This window comes from Phascolarctos cinereus, unplaced genomic scaffold (assembly GCF_003287225.1).
Source record: "Phascolarctos cinereus isolate Bilbo 61053 unplaced genomic scaffold, phaCin_HiC Scaffold_1;HRSCAF=81, whole genome shotgun sequence".
NCBI classification, from domain to species: Eukaryota; Metazoa; Chordata; class Mammalia; order Diprotodontia; family Phascolarctidae; genus Phascolarctos; species Phascolarctos cinereus.
In genome coordinates this window covers 161286266-161312701 of record NW_027555514.1, presented here as the reverse complement: position 1 = coordinate 161312701, position 26436 = coordinate 161286266, and the positions used below count along the sequence as shown (strand labels likewise).

The following is a 26436-nucleotide window of genomic DNA, read 5'->3' as shown; positions in this document are numbered from 1 at the left end:
ACCCCCATTGCCTAGCCAAAAAAAAAAAAAGAAGTTTTGCACAAACAAAACCAATGCAACCAAAATTAGAAGGAAAGCAGGGAACGGGGGGGGGGGGGAATTTTTTATAGCAAGTTTCTCTGATAAAAGCCTTATTTCTCAAATATTTAGGGAACTGAGCCAAAGTTATAAAAAATAAGAGCCATTCCTCAACTGATAGTCAAAGTATATACATGGGCAGTTTTGAAAATGAAATGTCAAAGCTAGTCACATGAAAAATGCTCTAAACCAATACAATTAGAAAAATGCAAATTAAAGCATCTCTAAGGTACTATTTTACCTTTCAGATTGGCTAACATGACAGAAAAAGAAAATAATAAATGCTGAAGAGGATATGGAAAAATATGTACACTAATGCACTGTTGGTGGAGTTGTGAATTTGTCCAACCATTCTAGAGAACAATTTGGAACTGTGCCCAAAGGGCTACAAAAACTGCGCACTGCAAAACTGTGCATACACCCTTTGAAACAGCAATACCAATACTGGCTTTATATCCCAAAGAGAGCAAAGCAAAGGGGAGAAGACCTATATATATAAAATATTGATAGCAACTCTTTTTATAGTGGCAAAGAATAGAAAAATGAGGGGATATCCATCAACTGGGGAATGGCTGAACAATTTGTAGTATATGAGTGTGATAGAATACTATTGTAATATAAGAAATGATAAGCAGGATGGTTTTAGAAAAACCTGGAAAGACATATGAACTGATGCAAAGTGAAATGAGCAGAACCAGCAGAACACTGTACACAGTCATAGCAATATGGTAACAATGATCAACTATGAAAGACTTAGCTACTACGATCAAGACAATAATCCAAGATAATTCCAAAGGACCCAAGATGGAAAATGCTGTCCATCTCCAGAGAGAGAACTGATGATGCACTCTGAGTGTAGATTGAAGAATACTTTTAATGTTTCTTGTTTGGTATTTTTTTTTTAGCCACATGGCTAATATGGAAATGAAAAAATAAACCTAAAAACATGCTGTGAAGAAAAAAAAGGAGTAACATGAAAGAGATGACTTGATAACCAAGAAGGAGGTTGTCCACTCCACCTCCCCATTCAAATTTGAGAAAGAGAGGGAATGTGAGGCATGCATGGGAGATAGAACAAGGTTGGGATATGGTATTACTTCTGTCAGAGCAAATATTTCTAAAGAAGCATTTTTCTATTTCAGGATTGCTGGTGATACAGCCCTCTGCAAAAACATCCACGAGTCAGTCAGTGCCCAGATCCGGAAGAACTTTGCAAAAAGCAAATGGAGAGTAAGTCATATATATATTTTTTTCCTCATTGGCATAAATTAGGAATCAGTAGAATCATTCACTTAAGTGTATCTTGAAAGAGAGCATGAATGAATAAGCAAATGAATGAACAAATAAATTTTGGAATGAAATCCCATTAATTTTTTGCATGCTTTAATTCTGAATTAGTAGACTCACAGAATGTTGTTCGGGGCAAGATTTTAGAGATCACCTGCTGTTGGACTGATAAAGATATTGAGTACCTTCACCCAGTGAATTGACTTACTCATTATCACAGTTAGTTGTTGACTAAGTCTGGATAAGAAACCTGGTGTCCCTTGTATTATGTCTCAATGCCGCTTTCTTAGTCCTTAATCTATTTAACTGTCTTATATAAAATCTATTCTGTATATAACTGGAGATTTCTCATTTAGAGATGAAATGACCAAAATGATTTAGATTAAAAGTCGGTATCTTTCCAAAGCTTCAGAACTTTACTCAAGTGTTCCTTAATTTCAAGAGATAATAATGCATACCATGCTTTCTTTGTAATGATCCTATGAGATGAGTAGTGAAAGTATTATTATCATCCCCGTTTTACAGACAAGCACATTGAGATTTTGAGAGGTGAGTGACCTTCCCAAGATTACACAATTAGTCTCTCTCAAGTGGGATTCTATCCCAAGTCTCTAAGTCTACTGTTTTCTCCACTAAACTTTAGGGCTTCTTTACAAAAAATAAATTAGATGAAAGCCTTGAGGAAATAAATAGCAAGATCCAAAAGGGATGAATAGTTTATTTCAACCATTTCCCCTTGGGAAAAAAAAATCTAGCCATTTCTCAGATTTTCAGAGGCAGGTTATCTGACTTGAGAATGATCCCAGCCCCTGATCTGTTCTTTCTCTTTCTTTTGCCATCTACAGTTTAAGGGTGACACAATACACATTAGTATTTCCATCACAGGTGAAGAAGAGATTGAGAAAGCCTAAATCAGTCACCTGGAGTTACAGTCCCTCATGAGCATTTCTAATAAAAGGATTCATAGATAACTGAAAAGCTTGAGGTTTTGTGACTATTAAGTAGTTACCTAAGCTTATCTTGTCATGTATTCATATCAGCGATTAAAGAGATGGCCACACAGAGAATATTTAGGCCAGAGAAGGTTGGGGGGTAGGGATAAAGGGAATGCCTAGTTTCCTCAAGGATGGAGCTTTTATATGAAGCCTTCCCTAACCTCTAGCTGCTAGCGCCTTTCTGCCTTCAAAAAAAGTTTGTATTTATTTTTCACGTATTCGTATATATAGTAAGTGTGTAGATGCATAGATAGATATAGCTGTTAAAATGCTGTTTCTCCCACCCTGACCAATGACCACCCTGGCTTCCTCTAGTTGTTGTTCAGTCATTTTTCACGGTTTTCTTGGCAAAGATCCTGGAGTGGTTTGCCATTTCCTTCTCCAACTCATTTTACAGATGAGGAAACTGAGGCAAACCGGGTTAAGTGACTTGCCCAAGGTCACACAGTTAGTGTCTGAGGCCAAGTTTGAAGTGGGGAAGATGAGTCTTCCAGACGCCAGGTCCAGCACTCTATCTACTGGATCACCTAGCTGCCCCAGCTTCCATTAAGTCCCAACTAAAATCCCACCTTCTGTAGGGAACCTAACCCCTCTAAATCCAGTGCTTTCCCTCTTTTAATTGTTTCCTATTCATCTCATTTATAGCTTTTTTCATATATAGTCATTTGCATGTTTTCTATCCCATTGATTGAAAGCTCCACGAGAACAGCAACTGTCTTTTGCCTCTTTTTGTATCCCAGCATTTAGCCTAGTACCTGACACATAATTAGCACTTAATACATGTTTATTAATTAGTTAAAAAAATACACTGAAATCTCCTTGAGATCAGCAGTAGTTCACTTTTGCCTTTGTAACCCAGCCCAGTGCCTGACACAGAGTAAATATTTAACAAATGTTCATCAATTGGTTTGTTGATAGAGAGAAAGAAAGCAGTTTTCAAATGTTCCAGTGGATGTCATGTACGAGTAATTAGGCTTACTCCATGTGCCTCCAGAGAAAAGAATGAATGGGGAGACATTATAGAGATATCAATTTCAACACAATATGAGAAAGAACTTTAAAAAATTAGAGTTGCCTAATATGAAATGCCATGAGCTGCCTTTGACGTAGTAAGACCCCCATCACAAAAGGTATTCAAGAAAAGACTGGACAACCACTTGTCAAAGGGTGTTGTTATATAGGGGTCCCTGCAACAGTCAGAGAATACTTTAAATGAGTCCTGAGACCCAACAACATTCTTGTGCACGTTAATATACTAGAGCTGTTGGTGAGATTATGTAGCCACTATCTCAGTCTGCTTCTGTGGTAAACCTAGTTTCATGAAAGGGAATGCTATTTTTAAAAATAATGGTATTGATGCTACAAGAGCCTACCATTTGGTGCAGATATTTCTTCCACTGACAGATCTTTGTCTCTTCATGACTTAGTAATGGTCTTTGGGAATTCTACCCAGCAGCCAACTTGGTGACTTCAGACTTACACAGACTGGTACTTGGGCAACAGATGGGCCATCTATCACCAGGCTTATACTTGGAGCTCTTGGGACCTTCCAGAAGCAGCTAAGTGGCACAGTGGATAGACTGTCAGGTCTCAAGTCAAGAAGACCTGAGTTCAAATTTGGCCTCAGGCACTTACCAGCTCTGTGACCCTGGACAAGTCACTTAACCCTGTTTGTCTCAGTTTCCTCATCTATAAAATAAGCTGGAAAGGGAAATGACAAACCACTCCAGTATCTTTGCCAAGAAAATACTAAATGGGGTCAGATGTGACTGAAACAAATGAATAACAACAAGGACCTTCCAAAGCCTATACACCAAATGTCCAGCCTTTGACAGCCCAAGGTCATCTCTAGCCACTCTGAGGCAGCAGAATAGGACATTAGTGCAATACGATATCTACAATGAAAAATAAAAACTGTTTTAAAAACAACGAACCTTTAAGATATGATAATATACCCTTTGTTTTGAATATGTTGTTTACTTAGATTCTTAACTCATTTTCATGAAGAGGTGAGGTCTTCATCACTAAAGGGACCAGGTTAGATAAACATTTGTTAGACATATCATGGAAGAGATTTATATAGCAAGAAGGAGTTGGGGAAGAGGACTTCAAGGGAGCCTTCCAACACTTAAGATTCTCTGACTCTAATTAGTTTACATTATCTCATGCATGTTGTTGTATGTATGGAATGTCCCTTAGGTAAAATACCCTCTAAAACCCAGGTTAGATTTAAGCACAGTGCTTAATCACTGCTTCTTGACTTCACTTGAAAGCAGATGAAATGGTGGCTTTTCATCATGTCAATAGGAAGGCTTTTAGATTGAAGAAGCAACATTTAACCCCCATAAGCTTCCTTCCTAAAATATCATGAGAACATTTTGACTTCTGAGAACCCTGGAATACTTACAATAACTAGTGAAATAAAAGGACCAAAACTGTGCCTTTTCCAATTAACTTGGCTATTCCTTGTGGGGGGGGTTTTCCCTTTTTTCCTCTCTCCTTCTAAATCTCAGCAAGCATTCAATGCCACAGCCGTTGTGAGGCATATGAGGAAACTGCATCTCGGCAGCAGCCTGGACAGTTCAAATGCAAGTGTGTCAAGCAACCTCAGTCTGGCCAGCCAGCTCCCTGACGGGACAACCCGAAAAGATCGTGAGTACCTGGCAAGAGATGATTCAGCTGCCAGTACTTAGGGACATTCTGCTGGGGGAGGGATTCCTAGTCAGCAATCATTTTTAAGAACTCTGGATCCAGCCTTAACATCAGCTTACTTGTCTCTTCAGCTTTTAAATTAATCAAAATAAATGGAATTCATGCATTATCCCTTTTTCTTTATTAGCCAAAGTACAATTATCTCTTCTCTACACACACACACACACACACACACACACACACACACACACACGCTGCTCCCAACTTATGAATGTATTCCACTGTAAATCTGTTGATTGGAATTCAAAATACTACATTTTCCCATAGGAAGAATATAAATAATGGCTACATTTCCAGTGTAGGCCACAAAAGCCTAGTTAAACTTCAGATATAGCAGAACTAATACTAATGATAACCCTGATCTTTAAGCCACTTCATAGCTCTGAACCCTTGTGCATGGCAGTTTCTAAATTTTAGAGGCTTGTCTTATTAAATAGCTACAATAGTGATAACACACCACTATTGAGCTCCCTTCAATGGTATGAGGACCAGGCCTTATCCCTTCATGCTCCTTGGATTCTCAAGTCAAATCCATTTACCCAGTTTGTCCACTGAAGTCTAGCAAGTGATAATTCAGTTACTCAAATAAACTACTCCACTGTGAGGACTTCAAACATACCAACTCTACGTAGTTGAGGTGACACACAAGAGGTAGTGTGACTTACAGGAAAAAGCCAATCTCCGTCAGGAAGACCTGGGATCAAGCCTTACTCCTCACACTCCCTGGCTATGTGACCCACCTCTCCATGTCCCAAACAACTTTCTAAGGTTCTCAGGTACAGAAAAGGTGCGGATCCCTATCAGTAAAGGGACTTTACTCATGGGGAGTTCCTTACATTGGTGAAATCGCAAGTCTAGAGGAAAAAAAGTCACATGTGGTACTTGCCATCATTCATTTAGCTTAGCCCAGGTTTAAAGTCCTAAAAAAGATCCGTTCCGTATGTTCCCTGTTATGGCTGCTTCTGCCCTCCAGTCCTAGGCCAAATTGCTGCCTTAGCTCCTACTTTGATCTTTAGAGAAATGAGGTCCTCTCCAGGGCAGGCCCTTCTGGCTTCTAGTAGAAAGGAGAGCTACTTTCTTAATCAATTTGACTGGAGTTTCCACAGCTTCTTCTAGAAACCTTCATCCTTACCAGCAGCACCTAAAGTTTGGCACCAAGGTCTAACTAATTGTGCCTCTATTTGTCCATCTGTAAAACAGATTGTCTGTTGTCCCTTCTAATTCATGTCCCATGAATTCTTCTCATTGACCATAACAGGATTCCATCCATTTAGAAGGGGTAAGGGGTAGGAGTCTTACAACAGTTCCAACTGGGACCTATCTTGTTGTTGGATTCCACATATGAGTTTATTTCTCTTTAAAAGATCCAGTTGCAACGCAATGTCTCACGGACTTGTGATATTGTTTTTGGTTAACACAATTCATTGTCTTTTCTGGTTTTTCTTCCAGGCCTGGCATCCTCCACACTCTGTAGTTTTATTTCCTCCTCTTCGGGTGTCTCTGCAGTAGGAGCTGAGCGGAGACCGAGGCCAACCACTGTGACCACAGTCCACACTGGCAGCAAGTGACTGTCCCCGGTGGTAGAGGCTGGGCTGGTGGGGGAGAGGGAAGAGCTAGGAAAGAAGGCCCCACCAGCGGCCAGCAGGACGTGATCTCACCTGAGTGATTTCACCTTGCATGGTGCCCCTTCCTGCACAGGACTGGAAGACAGAAGCTTTTTTTATGGCCATATTTTATACTGCAATTCTGAAGTGTTCATTTCTCACAAACTTTACAGACTCAAGGGGAGCCAGTTTAACTGGTTGGATCTGGTGCTGTATATATGAGTCTAGAGATGCTCTAACTGAATGAACCTTCGCATTCCTCACCCCCATTCCCCAGTCATTTACTCTCTTCTCGGTGTAGGTAACAGTATATGTTGTATTTTTTCATTAATGAAAAAAAAAGGTTTCAACTGGATTATTTAAATATTGGTAACTTGTGCATTAGGTATTTCTTTTCTTTTTAAGAAGTATTTCCTTTTAAATCTATACTTCTTCAGTCACATGAAGCTTTTTAGTAAGTAGAGATTTCCATCATTCCCACCTACAGATTATTTTTACTCCCTGGGGGTCTGAAAATGCTTTTCTAAAGATCTACCAAAATAGGATAGAGGATCTGTCTCCCAATGTAATTGTTCACTTGGTTTTGATTACTCCTTTTTATTATCTCCCTTCTTAGGAAGGGCAGCTCACTGCACAAGACAACCCAGCCATTCAGCATTTGGAGTTATTCTCTCCTGAGGAGCTTTCCTAGAAGTGTGCTGTCTGTCGTCACCCTTTCCCCATCAGCCATCCCAGAACACTCCACAAACAAATCAAGAAACAGTAGCCGTGCCATGGTTTAAGTTGTACAGAACACAAAGCCTATTCCCCAGAGGCCTGAAACTTAAACTCCCATCCCAGTGAGGAAAGGGCTGCCCTTCCACACCAGACTGAGAGCTCTAGAGTTCAGGAACCAAGGCTGGTTTTCTGGGCAAAAGAGCCCTTCCTCTGGGGATGACCTATAGAGCTGGTGTTTCCATGGCACCTTTACAGTATAAACTTGCAATGGTAGACATGCTGATACATTGATGTTATGAAAAGCCTTCCTTACATAAGAAAGCTACCACAATTTTATTGTTAAAGTCTACTGCCCACACACAGCTATCCTTTCTCAGAAGAGGGGTGACATTTAAAAGGTCTGCCCTCTTTCTTAAAGCTATGCAGATTTAAAAATCTCTCTTTCAACTTTTTGAAAAAGATTTTTTCACTATCAATTGAAAATCCCTCCTCCCTCCAACTCATAAAAGTTGCTAGTTCAGCTCTCCCACTTCTTCCCCTCTGGATTGGTGGGGAAAATCAAGGGAGACTTCATTTCACTGGCCACATTCAGTACACATTTAGTGGAAAAAACAAGTGACAAAACCCACATTGGCTTAGTGAGTTGCATCTGGCACTTTTAGGCCAGTCGCAGAATTTGTAGAAATTAGAAGAACCAAAGACCCATCTCTAGGTACATACCACTACCAAGTGCATAGTAAAAACAGTGAATTTGTTCTTCAAGTAACTTCACAGATGCTGTTCAGAGGAAGCATGAGATAGACAGGTGGTTCAGAATGCTGACTTTGCAAAGGATGGCATTTTGAGCACAGAATACCGGAGTCAGCATCTGGCCATTCAGAGCATCCAGTAAGATGCACCAGATGTCAACGATCCACCTGCTTCCCTGGGAATAAACTGTCCTCGCTTGTGTCCTTCTGCCCTCCTCATGCAGAAAGATAGTCTTTCAGAAGTCAAAAAAGCCTCAAATGCCTTTGTACAATTAGGTTTCCTTAGGTTTGTTCCCCTCATCTCCCTACCTTTGTCAGTCTCCAAACAAATATAAGTTAATTGCATTTACTACAGTGTTAGCATGCACATGTTCCTTGCCCTGGGTCTTTGAAGATGGCGCTAGTGACAGGGAAATATGCAAGCCACCACTAAAAGGACAGGCTAGAGCAAATCCTTTAGCAATAACGGCTGTTGCTGCTACTTTGGTACCCATCATGCTCTGAATTGCGTGGTAAAAAGAAAGCAAGTTGTCTTTTGAAGATTGCTTATGTTTGGAAAGTCAGGAAATATATTAGCTTAGATTTTTTTCAGAAAAGAGTGTCACACAAGTTGGAAAGACACTAATAATTGTATGCAGCAGCTGTTTCCAACTTCAGAAAGAGAATGAGGTATCATACATAGTATTCAAGAAAAGTCCAGTGTTTCACCTTGAAATTAATAGTCCTCACTTGCATGACTAATAGAGAACATAAAAGCTTATGCAATTCATGATTGCAGAATGAAGAATGATACTTTGCAAGCGGTCCTTAGACTGGCACTACAGTGCATGCTTAAGACAACACAGCCTTGTGCGCTGTGTATGGGCATCTGCATTCATAAGCAAAGTTTAAAGCTATATTCTGGAAGTTACCCATGATGACTAAGATTTTTCTTTTTTCTGGAGGAAATTTATGAGATGCGTGTTATGTGAAGAGCACATGCAATTAATCTGAAATAATGACACGGTTGGAAGATTCCAAACAGCTAGAAAGCTTTAAGAAAATCTCATTTGTGGATGTGCTCTTTAAGTTGGGTCATTTCTCTGACGTTGTGCAGTACTACGGTAATGCCTCTCTGTCTCACATCAGCACTACTGTAGTATGGAGTACAGGGGGACCAATTTAAGCATCTTTTCTATGTAAAATCTGACAATGCGAATTGGACTTGGTGTTCCCATACCTTGTACCTAGAATAGGATGGATATTGTCATTGAAATTTTGCTTTAATAGGGAATATAGAATATTAAGCGTCTCAGTTGGTAAAAGAAAAATGACTGGTTCTCCTTGAACAATGAATGAAAAAGAATTTCTTAAGCACTTCTTGCATGCTAGGCACCATCTTAGGTGCTGGGGATACAAATGCAAGGATAGTCCCTGTTATTACAAAATGGGAAAAGCAAGGATTTTACTAGGATAGTCAACCTAGAGAGGACTTGGGGTTGAAGGCATGCTGGTGGGCAAAAGGTTGTTTTACAGGAGAGGGATGAGACTTATTCATGTGGCCCCAAGAGATCCAATCTAGGAAGAAAGGGTGGAATTTGCAGAGATGCAGATTTAAGCTCCATGTTAGGATAAACTGCCTAGCAATCAGAGTGGCCCCAAAGTAGAACAGGCTACCTCTAGAAGCACTCTGTCAATTGATAAGGGCTTATTAAGTGCATATGTTAGCTGGGTTTCTGTATGCCCTGAGGATAGAAAGAAAGGCAAAAACAAGTCTTTATCCCCAAGGAGTTTATATTCTAGTGTGAAACAACATGTAAATCACTAGGGATATATAAGACATACAGAGTAGATAGAAGGCAATCTGAAAGAGAAAGGTGCTTCCCAAGGCTAGAAATCTTCAAGCAGAGGCTAGTGGCCATTTGTCAGGGATGGGTAATGTTGATTCCTGTGGAGGACTGGGTTGAACTAGGTCCCTCACAATTTCATGAGTCTGTAATTCTATTTTCACTTTGGCTTTGACAGGAAAGGATTGTATTTTGGTGGCATGGTTTTCAGGATCCTGTTTGTAAAACAATTACAGCTGAAGATGGTGCAGTTTGATCAAAGCAAAAAGATGAGGGATAGATGGTGCATGATCACTGGCTTCAAAGAAACCCAGCTGACATCTTATTTCACAGGCCCAAGGTCTACATTTGGTTCTTTTAACTCTGTACGGCAAATGTCTTCTTCTACCTCTTCTCCTCCCCCCTTCCCTTTTTCTCTCCCTCCCACAAAACTAGAGGAAATATTTTTAATTGACATCTAAATATCTTGCCCTGGTTGTTTCTGCTGCTCCCACCCACCTCCCATCTTTTTCCAGCAGATTTGACCGTTATCTTACCTGAAACACACACAAAGGTTCCATTTGGACTCTTCTCTTCAGCACTAACACCAAGGAAAAGAGAAAAGCAAGTTCTTTGGGTACCACTCTGATTTCTCCTCCCAGAGCATCCCTTTTCTCACCACTACACTCTCTAGGCTGACCCCTACTTCTCCACCAGAGCACCGCCTTCTCTCCCTCCCAGATATCAAGTGGATTAGAATCCTGGCCATCAGCTTTGGTAGGGGCAGAGGAAAAGGGAAAGATATAGCACCAATGGATAGCATGTAACTTTGAAAGGCCCTTGAGAACTGGCTTTGGGGCTCTGCCTAGGTAGAGAGTGGCTTCTTTGCCATTCTGTTTCTGTATATGAAAAGACAGATTGAGGATAGCCTTTTTATTTCATGCTGTGACCCTGGGCAAGTCACTTAACCTCTGTCTGCCTCAGTTCCCTCATCTGTAAAATGGGGACAATAATAGCACCTACCTCCCAGGGTTGTTGTGAGGATAAAATGAGATAATATCTGTAAAGTGCTTTGTAAACCATAAGGCGCTATATACATGCTAGTTAGTATTATTGTTATTATCATTGTTATTAGATGACACTGAATTTCTCATCCTCCAAATTTCCCCATTTTAACATAATAGTAGGAACAAGAGCTTTCCTTAGACTTTTTTTTTCATTAAAGTCGTCATGCATACGGAGGGAAAATAAGTCACCCCAACATTTTTAAGTGGTTCAGGTCACCTGGTATGTTCCCACTTCCAGGACATCCACAGTGCCTCTCTCAATGCAAACACTTCTAAAGACCCAGAGGATTTCTGTTAGCAATGTTAATGTTAGAGATAAGGAAAGGCCCTTGTTTCTCAATGTCTGGATATTCAGCAGGGTGAAATAAGAATTCTCTTGCATAAATAGATAAGTGTTCAAGTGTTCTAATCAGCATCTGGTTAGAAGAGGGTTGATGTAGAGATCTAAGGCCTAGCCTCAGCTTTCTGATCTAACCTGTAACTTTTGGTCCTGCCCACTTTCTGCATTGGAAAGCCATCCCTGAATACCTGGTGTGATACTAGGTAAAGCAAGGATTTCTTTCCAGGGAAAGTCTATGAGGGGGCCCTGAAGGAGGGAGTAGGGAAGAAGCCCCCAGAGATCATCTCCCCTAGAAGAACTTGGATTCTATATATTTGACCAGACTGAACATTTCAAAGGTTAGATAGCCCAGTCTTAATTAGGATTTACTTAAGATTTTATAAAGGATTTGACCTTTGATGAGAAACAAGTTGCCTAAAATGCCTGAATTGTCTGAAAACAATACTTACAACCTTTGATGAGGAACAAATTGGTTGAAACAGTAAGAAAGATCCATCACCACAGGGGCAAATGAATTTAGTCATACTGTACTTGTTATGGAGGGCACTGTGGTTCAGCTGGTCTTGCAGACAGTTCTACAAAATATTCCACTAAATGAATTTATACCAAAGTTCTTTTCTTGATTTTTTAATGCAATAGAATTAGGATAATTCCCCATACCTCAACTTCTGAAGTTTCTGGAGTTTTCAGTCCTAAACGCTCAACCTTCGCATCATTTATCCTATACTCCCCTGAGAGAAAGAGGGATACAGGGCTGTTTTGTTTGGCTCTGTATGTGGTATCCCAAAAGTCCTTGTGTGTTTTAAGTTTATAGCTTTAAATTGAACTGATACTTTTGGGACACCTGGTACCAGTAAGACGGTCAAGGGCAATTCAGCTGTTCTTTCCTAATGTTTTCAAAATCACAAAGAGAAAGAACAAAAGGGATCTCCAGGATCAAATAAATTCCTGCTGAAGAACAAAATCAGTGTCCTCCCATCTGACTCATGTGTGGAACTGTACTGCATGGCATTTAAACTGTACACCCTCTTCCTTCTTTCTTTCTCCACCTCCATCGCTGCAGAGGTGGCCTTTCCTTTAAATGCGTTCCAGACCAAGCACTGTTCAGTTTGTCTTTGGGGGAGGGGCAGAGAGCATATAGATGCCTGTATGTCATCAGTCATTGTACGTGGATGCCTTGCCCTGAATGGAGAGCTACATGCATAGCCCGCATTAGCAGGAAATGTTCCAATCTTTTGATTGTCATGAATGAAAACACTGAGCTGCAAGGGCTGATGTTTGGAGAAACAATCCCGGGGTGGGAGGGAGGGAAAGAAATAGAAAACAGAGTTTTCTCCTTCCAGAAAATTCCATGCCATCTAGCATGGAAAGGTTGTTAGCTCAAAGGACTTCATCATAGGCTGCAGCCACTTCTGTATGTCTGTCAAGGAGGATGAGGAAAAGGGAGAATGAGGAGCCCACATGTAAAACCATACTTTCCTTGTGATTCCAGCACATCTCAATTTACAGCCCAGTCACCTGCAAACACAGCATCTCTCAATGTGCACCAATCTGTTTGGCCACACTGTGAAGTCCACCATGCATGCCGGCGAAGGCTTGATCTTTCTTATGCTCTGTATGATAAGTAGCACCAAGGCTAACCCAGGAAGTCATTCTGCTCATATTCTATTCCTTCCCTTTTCTCTGCATCGGGAGCAGTTCTTCTGGCCAAGTTTTGGGGGGATTCTGCTTTCGGCAAACCCAAGGAGCTCTATCTTTGGAAGCCAAACCCTGAGCATGTGGCTGCTAAATTTGGTCTTGTCGACTAAGCAAAATGTGGAATGGCTTCAATTCCTGTATCTTTCTACACCAAAGGGATGAACTCTGTTATAATGACCCTTTGTAATCCTATTGCCGCTTCTGTATTTGCCATAAAACAAGTTTTTAATCTTTTTGTCTCCAGGGAACTTTGCACATTATTGTATCTTCCAATCGCTTATTGTATTATTTTACTTACAGGTGATTTTATTTTCTTCTGGGACAGGAAATAAGAAGTGTGTGGGGAGAAGTTTGGGACCCTGGTCACAGACGTACAGGGCTGCTGTTGTCTAAAAGTTCCAAATGTAAATTCTGTATCAATAGTGAGAATGGTTGTCATTTCCTCCCCTATCCCTATCCCTTCCTGTCTGCCTCACACCCCTGGCAGGGCAGCAGCGACCAAGGCGTGGTGCTAGCCCAGAGAATGATGGCCATCTTGGTTTGGGAAGGAGTCAAAGGAAAATAAAAATGCTTTAGTGTGTACTGCCTATAGGCCTTGGGTTTGATGGCAGAAGTCATCAGTGCTTTCAAACAAAGGACGCTTGATTTTGTCTAGTAATTAATTGGTCCAGAAATGACAAATTGTTTCCTCTTGAGAGGCGCAGGCACAGTGACATTGTGACAGCATCTTCACTGTGGGTCCCAGAGGCCACGGTTTCAGAAAAGCATTGTTTCCTCTTTCAGTGTTCCAGTCAAGAGACATACAACGTATATTCTGTCCAGAGTCAAATTTGCAATAATTTCCAAATTGGCATCTGTTGCTACACGTAATGTAACTGGCCCTCTCTCTCTTCCCCTAAATGCAAGCATGTTTTCTAAAAGCTTACAACTTTTGAATTCAGGAATGTCCATGTGCCTATTATTATCAGGCTTGTGATTGGTTCAATTTTTGCTTGTCCAAAAGAAGGGAAAATTGTGTATTTACTCCATGCATGTAATAAACACTGCAAAAAGTTTAACCTACATAGGTTTGCGAAACTGCAAAATTGTTCATGGGGCTATGTAGCAAATGATTCTCTGCCTTGACAATCATGTATACATATCAAAATTTCTATCATAATGATAAAGGGATTGACAACTACTTGTTTTCCTCCAATAAAGATAATTAAATCACCAACCGATGACATGGTTTGTAACAAAGAGCAGAATAAGGATGTTTCTGCCTCATGGCCAGCTTCTGACATTCTATCTTTCTTTTCCCCAGTTCTTGGTTTAGGGGAATAAGTTACCCTGAAATATACTTGGAACACAATGAAATTCAAAGAATCTTTATTATTAGTTGCATAAGGCATAAAGTCTTATAGGAAAAGCTTGGTTTTATAGTTCTTATGGATTTCAAATTACTTTCCTAAAACACATTACACATTTTATTCTCCTACTCAAAAAGCCTCAGTGGCTACCTGTTACCTATAGGATAAAATGTGAACTGTTTAACCTGGTATTTTAGGGCCTTTATATTCTGCCTAGAGGGCAGATAAGTGGTACAATGGGTAGAGCACCAGGGTTGGAGTCAGAAAGACTCATCTTCCTGATTTCGAATTTGGCTTCAGACACTTACTAGATGTGTGACCCCGGGCAAGTCACTTAACCCTGTTTGCCTCAGTTCCTCATCTGTTAAATGAACTGGAGAAGGAAAGGGCAAACTACCTCAGTATCTTTGCCGAGAAAACCCCAGACAGGGTCACGAAGGGTCAGACATAACTGAAAAAGGATTGAACAACAATAAATATTCTGGCTCAAGCTTTGTAGCGTTTTACTCTACTTATCCCCTCACACATTTTAATTCCATTAAGGAGGCTGCCTGATACAAGGGAAAGAGTACTAGATTTGGAATCAGCAATGGATTCTGGTTTTGAGTTCACTTTGCTTATCTGTGAGACTCTGGTCAAGTCACTTAATGTCTCTGTGGTTGAGCTAGACGGTCTCTGAAGTACCTTCCAGATCTAAACATAGGTTAATATATTTTATTAATATGTTAATAATAATAATAAAATATATAAAAATATGAACATAATAATATTATTAATAAATATAAATTATATGGTTCTATAATTTAACTAACATTTATTAAGTGTCTATCATATTTAGAACATGTGCTACCTAATGTGGGTACAAAGAAGGAGAGGCTCTTGCCTTCAAAGAGCTGACAAGCTAACAAAGGACGTTAGATTGTAAGCACCTTGAAAGCAGGAGCTGTCTTTTGCCTCTTTTGTTATCCCAGCACTTAGCACAGTGCGTGGCAAAAAGCAGGCACTAAATAAATGTTTATTAATTGAATATGGCACATAAATTGAATGAAAATTGAATCTGTGTAACAAACATTCCATAAGTATCCTCAGAGAAATCTAGGCAAAATGCTTTAAGAAAATTTGAGGTGCAAGAAATCACTTTCAGCCAGGGAAAAGAATCAGAGAAACCTTTTGTGGAGGAGTGATCTGCAAGGATTTTATCAGACAAAGATAAGAAAAGGATAGTAAAAAAAGAGAATAAGATCCAGGCATGTGAGATAACCTGGACAAATTCGTAAAATTAGATACTACAAGGACATCTACCCCAGCTCCCAGCATTTCCTAGTTGTGTGATTACAGGCATTTACCCTCTCTGAGCCTCAGTTTCCTCATCTGTAAAACTAAGATTGTAGACTTAACAGCTGGAAGAAACCTCAGCAATAATGAAGTTCAACTCCATCTTACAGATGAGTAAACTGAGGCCCAGAGAAGTTAAGAGATGACCTCTATCACCCAGGGGCATAGAGCTTATCTGAGTCAGGATTCAAACACAGGTCTTCCTGATCCCAACTCTACCTACTTCATGGGGTGGTTGTGATGAAAGTACTTGGTAAACCTTATTGAACAATAAAAACACGAGTTCATCAGGTCATAGATTATAAGCTAGCAGCCACATGGTCTAACACCTCATGAGGAAATGGGGGTTCAGAAAGGATAACTCATTTCCCCAAGGTCACACTAGAAAGAAATGCCAGAGTAGGAGCTGATTCCAAATGGAGTGGTCTCTCCACTCTACCACACAGTCTGTGACTGAGTAGACATTTTCAACTGAGAACATGTTCTACCTTTACAAACAGCAACGATCTAAATTAATGTGTGATACTTTGTCAAATAGGTCAAGCTCTGGACTTTAAGTCATGAGATAGGTTAGACGCCTTCCTCAGATACTTAAAGAAACATCAACTATTATTATCATCATCATCATCATCATCATCTGTTATTGCCTGCCACATAGTAGATGCTTGATAAATGCAAGTTGACCAACTGTATGGGTGCAATATAAGCAATCACATATGCATATATTTGTTCATAGCATAAGAGTCTAGTAAACATAAAATAATAATAATATTTTTATTTGTATTTGATTTTATATCATTTAAATTATATTAAATTTAATTCTACTAAATTTATAGTTCAAAAATAAAAAACAAAATAATAATAAAAAAAATTCAAAATCTTTCAAAACATACATCTTTCCCCTGATTTTAATATGAGCTGACAAAGGTGCAGCATATATGAAGCAGGCAGATTGTGGAGAAGGGATTCTATTTAACAACTAAAGATTAGCCACTGTTTATTCCTATGGCAGGAAATCAGAGAATCTCCAAGTCAGAAGGGTTTCAGAGGCCTTCTGGTCCAAACCCTACTCAACAAAAACCTCTTCTGCAACATCCCCCCCCAAAGTGACCATTCAGCCTCTGTCTGAAGTCAAGTTATCAATCAATTAGCATTTATTAAGCACCTACCACGTGCCAGGCACTGTGTTAAGTGCTGGTGATACACAGAAAGGCAAAAGATAGTCACTGCTCTGGAGGAGCTCCTGTGGGGAAGACAACATGCAATCTGCTATGTACATACAAGATATATAGAAGGTTAACTGAGGATTATCTCAGGGGGCAGACACTAGTATCAAAGGGGACCAGGAAGGGCTTTGACTTCAAATGAAGGAGAACCACTATTTCCCAAGGCAGATCATTCCAGCTTTAGCTGACTCAACAGGCAGCTAGGTGGCTCAGTGGATAGAGTGTTGCGCCTGGAGTCAGGAAGACTCATCTCCCCGAGTTCAAATCCAGCCTCAAACACTCATTAGCTGTGTGACCCTGGGCAAGTCACTTACCTCTATTTGCCTCAGTTTCCTCATCTGTAAAATGATCTGGAGAAGGAAATGACAAACTACTTCAGTATCTTTGCCAAGAAAACACCAAATGGGTCACAATAAGTCAGACACAACTGAAAATAACAATAAAACTGACCCAACGAGCATTTACTAAGTACCTACCATGTGCCAGGCATTTTTCTAGGCACCATGCATACAAAGACAAAAGAAGAAACTGTCCCTGCATTCAAACTACACACAGGTCTGCTGAGTGTGTCAGAAAGGAGAAAATGGAAATATGGTAAAATAAATACATAAAGCAACTTGAGGAGGGAAAGAGGATTAATACCTAGGAGAAGAGGGGAACTCTTCCAAGGAACAGGGAGTACTTGAGGCACCTTGAATGAAGATAAGGATACTGAGAGGGGAAAATGAGAAGGGAGAAGTACATTCCAGGCATTGGGACAGGGGAGGAAAATAATAATAATAATGATAATAGCATTTATATAGCATTTTAAGATTTGCAAAGTGTTTTCAAATATTTTCTCCTTTTATCCTCACAACAACACTGGGAGGTAGGTGTTAGTATTGTCTCCATTTTACAGATAAGGAAACTGAGGCAGACAGTGGTTAAGTGACTTTCCCAGGGTCACAAACCTAGTGAGTGCCTGAGGCTGGATTTGAATTCAGGTATTCCTGGTTCTAAGTCTAGTGCTTTATCTACTGTACCACCTAGCTGCCCAGTATCAGCTTGTGTGCGCTGCTAAGTTTTTCTTTATATTGACCTAAAATTTGCCTCTCCAACTTCCACCCCATTGCTCCAAGTTCAGCCTTTTGAGGCCAAGCAGAACAAGTCTTTTTCTACATGTCAGCTCTCATAATCCTCTTAAATCTTCTCTCCTTAAAATCTCCAATATGGTGTGGTGTCCAGTCCCCTCAGCATCCTGATTGCTTTCCTCTGGCCTAGGTGCTTACTAGGCGTCCTTTCTAAAATGAGATTTACCTCAACACAGTGTTCCAGATGACCAGGGCAGAGGACAGTGGGTATGTCACTTACTTGCTTCTGGACTCTATGCCTCTTATTAATATGGCCTAAAAGTATTGCATTAGGCTTTTTGACTTTAATAATACACTGCCGAACTTGTAGTCTACTAAATCTACCCTTCCTCCACATGCCTTCAATCTTTTTTCAGACAAATAGCTGTCTTGCCATGCTTACTTGGGGAAAACTTTAACTCAATTTTTACTCCAGTTTAAGACTTTTTAATTCTTATTAAATTTCATCATCTTAGATTTAGTCAAACATTCTAGCCCGTCATGGTCTTTGGGGGATCCTGGCTATCATCCAACACATTAGTTATTCCTCCTAAAGCAAGGTTCTTTTCCATGAAGCCTTCCAAAACCTGTGTAGATAATTCTTTTAACCTACAACTCCTTGGCATATGGTACACAGTGGTACCCTGCCATGTTTTTGTTTTTGTTCTTCAGATGTTTCCACATGTTTATATCTCATCTTCATATTTATATGGTACACACCGTAACGATAAGTAAGCACAAGAAAAAAGAAGACAACAGCTGGAAGTCTTTTACTATTTAGTACATGAAGAAAGAGCTTTATGAAAGATGAGTTGGAGAAGGGAAAGATGGAGATCACTTAGTTGGTTATTGGAATGGTTCTGGTGAGAAATGACGAAGAGCTGACTTAGAGTATTGGCAGTTTGAAAGAAGAGGAACAATATTGTCCGTTTAAAATTGACAAGACAAGAGGAGGAATAAAGAGGGAAGAGGTAAAGACTGCTTCAGTGTTTGAAGCCTAAGTAATCTAGAAGACGGTTCTGACATCAACAGAAACAGGGAAAATTAGAAGAAGATAAAGGTTAAAAGGCGAATACAATGACTTCACTCTTGGACATATAGAGTTTAAGGTCCTAGCAATTCATCCTTGTGAAGACACCTAGCAGGCAAGTCAATAAGTAGGACTGGAACTCGGGGAGGATACTGGCATTGGATATATAGATTGAGGGTCATTTGTGTGAAGATGTCCATTAAAGCTGTGAGTATAGAGAATGAAAAGGGCAGAGGACAGACCCTTGGGGAACATCCACACTTGGGAGGCAGAAGCATGTACCAGTGAAACAGACTGAGAAGTTGCCAAATAAATAGGAGGAGTGCCAGGAGAGAAGAGCGTCATGGGAGAAAAGTAGAAATAAGAGAAGAATGAGAGTGTTCATCAGTGTCAAATGGTAGGAAAGTTCAAAGAAGATGAAGCCTGAGAAAAGACCATTGGACCTGGTTAAGAAATCATTATTGGCATCACTGAGAGCACATTCCATCACTGTGCCATAAAAAAAAATGAGGAACAAGAATACAGACACACAGGAAGACATAGAAACTGATGCCAAGAGAAATAAGCAGAACTAGGATGAGGACAACAATAATGTAAATGGAAAGAAATTCATTTGAAGAACAAAAAGTCAGGACTATCAAAAGAAGTGATGAAAAATATGTAAAGGAAGGAGGTTTAGCAGTACTAGATCTTAAACTATATTATATGGCAGTAATTATCAAAACTATTTAGTACTGGCTAAGAAATAGAAAGATCAATAGAATAGAGTAGACATACAATTTACAGCAGCAAATAAATATAATACCCTTGTATTTGACAGGTGTAAAGCTTAAGATTTTGGAATAAGAATTCATTATTTGGTAAAAATTGTTGGGAAAAACTGGAAAGCAGTATGGAAGAAACTTGGCGTAGACTGATATCTTACATCATTTGCCAAGATAAGGTCAAAATGGATACATGACCTAGATACAGAGATATTACAAGAAAATTAAAAGAACATGGAACATATTACTTATCACACTTATGAATATGTGAACAATTCATAAATAAAGAAGAGATAGAGAGCAAAGTTAGGAATAAAATGGATAATTTTGATTACAGAAAATCAAAAATGTTTTGAACAAATAAAACAAATGTAGCCAAGATCAGAAGGAAAGCAGAAAATTGGGGGGTGGGGGTGGAAATTTATAGACAGTTTATCAGATAAAGGTCTCATATCTCAAATATATAAAGAACTTGGTCAAATCTATAAAAATACAAGTCATTCCCCAACTGATAAATGGTCAAAGGGTATGAACAGGCAGTTTTCCAATGAAGAAACCAAAACAATTTATAGTCATATTAAAAAAATGCTCTAAATCATCTGATTAAAGAAACACAAATTAAAACAACCTCAAGGTATCATTTTATACCTACCAGATTGGTTAAAATGATTGAAGGGGAAAGCGAAAACTGTTAGAGGGGATGGGGAAAAATTGGGACACTAATTCATCGTGAGTGGAATTGTAAACTGATCCAGCCATTTTGGAGAGCAATCTGGGATTATGCCCAAAGAGTTATTAAATTGCCTATCCCTTTTAACCCAGCAATACCACTACTAGGCCTACTTCCAAAGATGACCAGGGAAAAAGAAAAAGAACCTATATGCTCTAAAGTGTTTATAGCAGCTCTCTTTGTGGTGGCAAAGAGCTGGAAAACGTAGAGGTGCCCATCAGTTAGGGAATGGCTGAACAAGATGTGGTATATGATCATGATGGAATACTACTGTGCTATAAAAAATGATGAGCTCAATGATTTCAGAAAAACATGGAAAGACTTGCACAAAATAATAGAGTGAAATGAGCAGAACCAAGAGAACATTGTATACAGAAACATCAATATTGTTTTGAGAGCAACTTTGAGCAAATAAATTTTGACTATTAAAAAAACCCAAATTAACTATAAAGGACATATAAAGAAAGACGCTATCTGCATCCAGAGAAAGAACTGACAAATAGAAATATGCATAGAATAATTTTACACATATATACCTATTTGTGTCTAATGACAGTGATCTCTAGGGTGAAGAGGAGGGAAGAAAAAATGGGGGAAAAAAGAAAAGAAATTTACATAAAAAGAAAAGTTGAGCATAATAGATTTTGCAGTTTCATGTGAAATCATCTTTTTATTACACTATGTTATGAAAATGCTTGTTTTATTCCATAAATTAAAAATAATTTTTAAATTGAAAAAAGAAGGAAAGAACAACCATTAAATGGAATGATAAATAATTACAATAACCAAACTTGGTCCCAAGGAGAGAAGAAAGCACAACTCCATCCTTTCTTTGCAGAGATAGATGCGAAACGCTGCATGTACTCTTGATCTATTGGTTAGTTTCTTGTTCTTTGTGAGACAGCTCTGTGTAGGGTGGGAGGAGAGCTATATTTGGAAGTGAAGGATGGATAGACAGACAGACAGACAGACAAAAGACATAAATTAAAAATTTTAAAATAAAACTGGAGAGCACATCCCAGTCAAAGTAGACTACTGGGTGTTGCCTGATCTCACCCGACATTCTTCCACCTTAATGTATTTGTAGGGGTCATCTTCCATGCCTGGAAAGTACATCTTCCTCATTTCTACTTATTGAAATTCTCCTCTTTCAAGTCTTAGCTCAAGTGTCACTTTCTCCATGATATATTCTCTCATCTGGCACATACTAGGCACTTAGTAAATGTTTATTGATTGATTGATCCACCTGATTGTAAGGGTTTTCTCCCTCCTGGAGTTTTCCTATAGTACTTTCACAAGTACCCCCACACACACACACACACACATTCATACATATGTGTATATAGAATTTGAACCCACCTCTCCTGACTCTAGAATCACAATTCTTTCTATTACATGATGTTCCATAATTTATAAGAATATATCTTCAAAACAGTCTTTACAGAAATAAAAGGAGATTTAAATTAGAGAGAGAAGATATGAATACAGCTGTTTGTCATAAAGTCTTTTCCAGGGGCAGCTAGGTGGTACAGTGGATAAAGCACTGGCCCTGGATTCAGGAGGACCTGAGTTCAAATCCGGCCTCAGACACATAACACTTACTAGCTGTGTGACCCTAGGCAAGTCACTTAACCCCACTGCCTAGCTAAAATAATAATAATAATAATAATAATAATAATAATAATAATAATAATAATAAAGTCCTTTCCAGCTCAGCACTCACCTACTTTCTCAGCCTCACATTACTTTCTTCAACACACACTATAATGCAGCCAAATTGGCCCTTTTTCACCTCCTTGTGTGGAACATTTCATCCTCCAACCCCATGCCTTTACACAGGCTGTTAACAACACATGGAATGTACGTCCTCCTCACCTCTGTCTCTCAGAATCCCTTGTTTCCCTCAAGGCTTAGCTCAAGAGCTATCTTCTACATGAAGATCAGCCTAGCTACAAGTGCTTTCCCTGGGGAAAAAAAAATCATCTTATATTGATTTTGTGCCTATAATGAATCTACTTCTATAAGTACACGTTGATTCCCCAGCTAGACTATAAAGCTACTTAAAAACAGGGAAAATTTCACTTTTGCGTTTGTGTTCCTGGTGCCTCATAAAATTCCTGGAACACAGTAAGTGTTTAATAAATGATTTTTTTTTGATTTATTGATTGATGGAGAAGCCACACCATTATATTAAAAATGATGATACAAGCTAAATTATTTTACATATTTAATGCCATATCAAAACACCATTAGATAAGCTAAAAAGAAAACCCATCTAGAGAAATAAAAGGTTAAAAATCACTGGAAACAATGAAGTAAGTGGGAAAGCAAGGGACCAATCAGTTGGGGCCACTCACGATAGCAATCTGCATGAGGGCTTTCTGTATAAGTTTGAAGAGTTTTAAGATAAGGAGACTTGATAAATTTCTCCTACCCATTTCAATTCTTACTTTCTACAAATGAATGACTATATCATAATTCAGTGTCCGTATTAAGAATGGAAGGAGAAAAGACCTATGCACAAGACTGAGTTCAAATGAGATTTATCAAAGGTTACTTCAGCTGACAGAGTCCTTAGAAAGGCTGGATATAAGAGAGTTGGTACCAAAGCCCTCCAAATTTGCATCCAGTTTGGGATGGAAATGTGGTAGGTCCCAAGATTACTTCCCACTTCTTCTTTTACAAGAAAAAATAATCCTATCTGTGATGTGTATTAGGGATGCTCCCTCCTTTTCAGGGGTTTCAAGATGGCAATGGAAGGGGAAAAATAAGATACCTATTATCACTTCTTTCAAATCCATGTTTGAGGATCTTTGAGAAGTAAAGTTTATTGAGGTGGAACAGAATCAAAAGAATGTTCTCTATTTTACTCAAAGTCAGCTAACAAGCAAATATATTTTTATACGCATGGAAAGAAAGGTTATAGAAACCAAAAATCAGATACTATGAAATTAATCACAGAAGTCAATTTAATGGGCCTTAGAGCAACCTAGCATCACCAATCCTCAAAATACAAAGCAGTCAGAATCAGAACTATTTGGTACTGGTGTATGTACATACACACACACACACACACACACACACACACACACACACACACACACACACAAGTAATCCAGTGGAACAGATTAGGCAAGCAAAACCTAGAAGTAATTACGTACAATATCAACTACTAAGGTAAGGCCTCCCTATACTCCTCTCCCCAACAAAAACAAACAAAAAATTGGAAAGCAAGTTGGCAGAATTACCAGTTAGGTTAGGTTCAGACCAACATCTAACACCATGTACCACAAAAAGTTCCAGATACATACATGACCTAAATATAAAAGGTCATGTCATAAAATAAATTATAGGAGAATAGAAGGGAGTATCTTGTACAACTATCCAATGGGAAGAATTCTTAACCAAACAATAGGTGGAGGTGATCTTATGAGTTAAAATGGATCATTTTGATTACATGAAATTGAAAATCTTTTGCCCGAATACAATCTTCACCCAAAAATATCTCTGACAAAGATTTACTGTCTAAGATTCATATGTAATTAATACAAATATATAAAAACAAAAGCCCTTCCCCACTAATTAAGTGGTCAAAGAATATAAATAATACTGAAAAGAAGAAATGAAAGGTATCAACAATGATATAAAATAATGCTCTAAATCATTAGCTATAGGAGAAATAACCATTAAAATCACTGAGAATTTATGTCATACCCATCAAACTGGCAAAGATGACAAATGATGAAAATGGTCAATGGTAGATGGGCTGTGGAAAGACAGTCTAATGCCTTGTTTGGAGCCATGAATTGGTCCACGTATTCTAGAAAGTAAACGGAATTATACTAAAACACTCATTGAACTATGGGCACCTTCTGACCTAATGATACCATTACCAGTGGTATCCCCTAAGGAGGTAAAACAAAACCCAGAGAGAAAGGCTCCATGTTTACAAAATGCTTATAGAAGCACTGTAGGAAGGAAAGTTGATACCTACTGATTAGAAAAAGCTAGACAAACTTCGGTTTATGCATATAATGGTATAATATTATGCGATAAGAAATGATTATTATGAAAAATGTAGGGAGAGACTTAGTAACACACATATGAACTGATACAGAGCAGAATAAGCAGAACCATAACCATGATTTACAGTGTCCACAATAATGTAAAGGAAAACAAAATTAAAACAGCTTCAGAATTCTGATCAAGAAAGTGACCAATTATAACTATAGAGGACTGAAGGCGAAAAATGCCTCCTGCATTTCAAGGTAAGGATAATATTTGTATTTGCTTTGTTTGTACTTATTTGTTATAAGGGAGGGTCCTATACTGGGGTCGGGGATTCATTGGGAAGGGACAGTGATGCTTTAAGAAGAACATCAATAAAACATTTTAAATCTTTTTTAACTTTCTCATAATTAGGCCGGTAGAAGAAATATACATGGAGGACATGAGTGTGAGTTGAATATGATGGCATAATTATCTAAAAAAATAAAACTAAGGGGTGATAAAGAGGAACACACTGGGAGAAGGGGGAAAGAGGTAGAATAGGGCAAATTATCTGACATAAAAGAGGAGCAAAAAAGCTTTTATAGTGGAGGGGAAGATAGAGGAGGTGAGGGAGGGAGTGCATGAAACCTTACTCTCACTTAAATTGGCACAAAGAGGAAATTACATACACATTCAGTTGGGTAGAGAAATCCATCTCACCATGAAGGGAAGTAGGAGGGGAAGGTGATAAGAGAAAAGCAGGAGCTGCAAGGGAGAAGAGGCTGATAGAAGGGAGGGTGGATTGGGGGAGATAAAGGTCAAAAGCAAAACACTTTAGAGAATGGACAGGGTGCATGGAGAGAAAGAGAGAGAAAGAGAAAGAGAGAGAGAGAGAGAGAGAGAGAGAGAGAGAGAGAGAGAGAGAGAGAGAGAGAGAGAGAGATGGAGGAAATAGGATGGAGGGAAATACATAGTAATCATAAATATAAAAATATTATAGCAAATTGTTTCTCAAATACATACAGAACTGAGTCAAATTTATTTATTTATTTTAGGCAATTGTGGTTAAGTGACTTGCCCATGGTCACACAGCTAGTAAGTGTCAAGTGTTTGGTCTGAGGTCAGATTTGAACTCAGGTCCACCTGACTTCAGGGCTGGTGCTCTATCCACTGCACCACCTAGCTGCCCCTTTGAGTCAAATTTATAAGAATAAAAGCCATTTCACAACTGATAAATGGTCAAAGGATATGAACAAGCAGTTTTCAGATGAAGTGATCAAAGCTATCTCTAATCATATAAAATTTTCTAAATCACTATTGATTAGAGAAATGTAAATTAAAAGAACTCAGAGCTACCACCCCACACCTATTAGATTGACTAACATGACAGAAAAGTAAAATGACAAATGTTGGAGGGGATGTGGGGAAATTGAGGCACTAATGCACTGCTGGTGAAGTGTTATACTGATTTAACCACATTGTAAAACAATCTGGAACTTTGCCAAAAGGGCTATAAAACCATATATACTCCTTTGAACAAGTAATGCTACTACCATGTCTATAACCCAAAGAGATTTTTAAAAAAAGGGAAAAGGCCCTATAGGTACAAGAATATTTATAGCAGCTCTTTTAATAGTAGCAAAGAATTGGAAATTGAGGTGATATCCATCAACTGGGGAACGACTAAGCAAGCGTACGATTGTGATGGAATACTACTGTGCTGCAAGAAATAACGAGCAGGATGCTCTCAGAAAAACCTGGAAAGACTTACATGAACTGATGCAAAGTGAGATGAGCAGAAGCAGGAGAACATTGTATACAGTAGCAGCAATGTCGTACTAATTAATTAAA

General features: G+C 38.9%; 1 protein-coding gene across 1 annotated transcript in view; it reads left to right on the top strand.

The window, feature by feature from the left end:
- The window catches only part of CAMK1D (calcium/calmodulin dependent protein kinase ID), a 488172-nt gene extending 473904 nt beyond the window's left edge, over positions 1–14268 (top strand). Inside the window, exons 9-11 of the mRNA XM_020999741.2 lie at positions 1221–1308; positions 4874–5012; positions 6522–14268. Coding sequence (XP_020855400.1) covers positions 1221–1308; positions 4874–5012; positions 6522–6640 — 346 coding nt within the window. The 3' untranslated portion in view covers positions 6641–14268. The remainder of the gene's footprint in view (positions 1–1220; positions 1309–4873; positions 5013–6521) is intronic.
- Positions 14269–26436: the final 12168 nt, after the last annotated feature.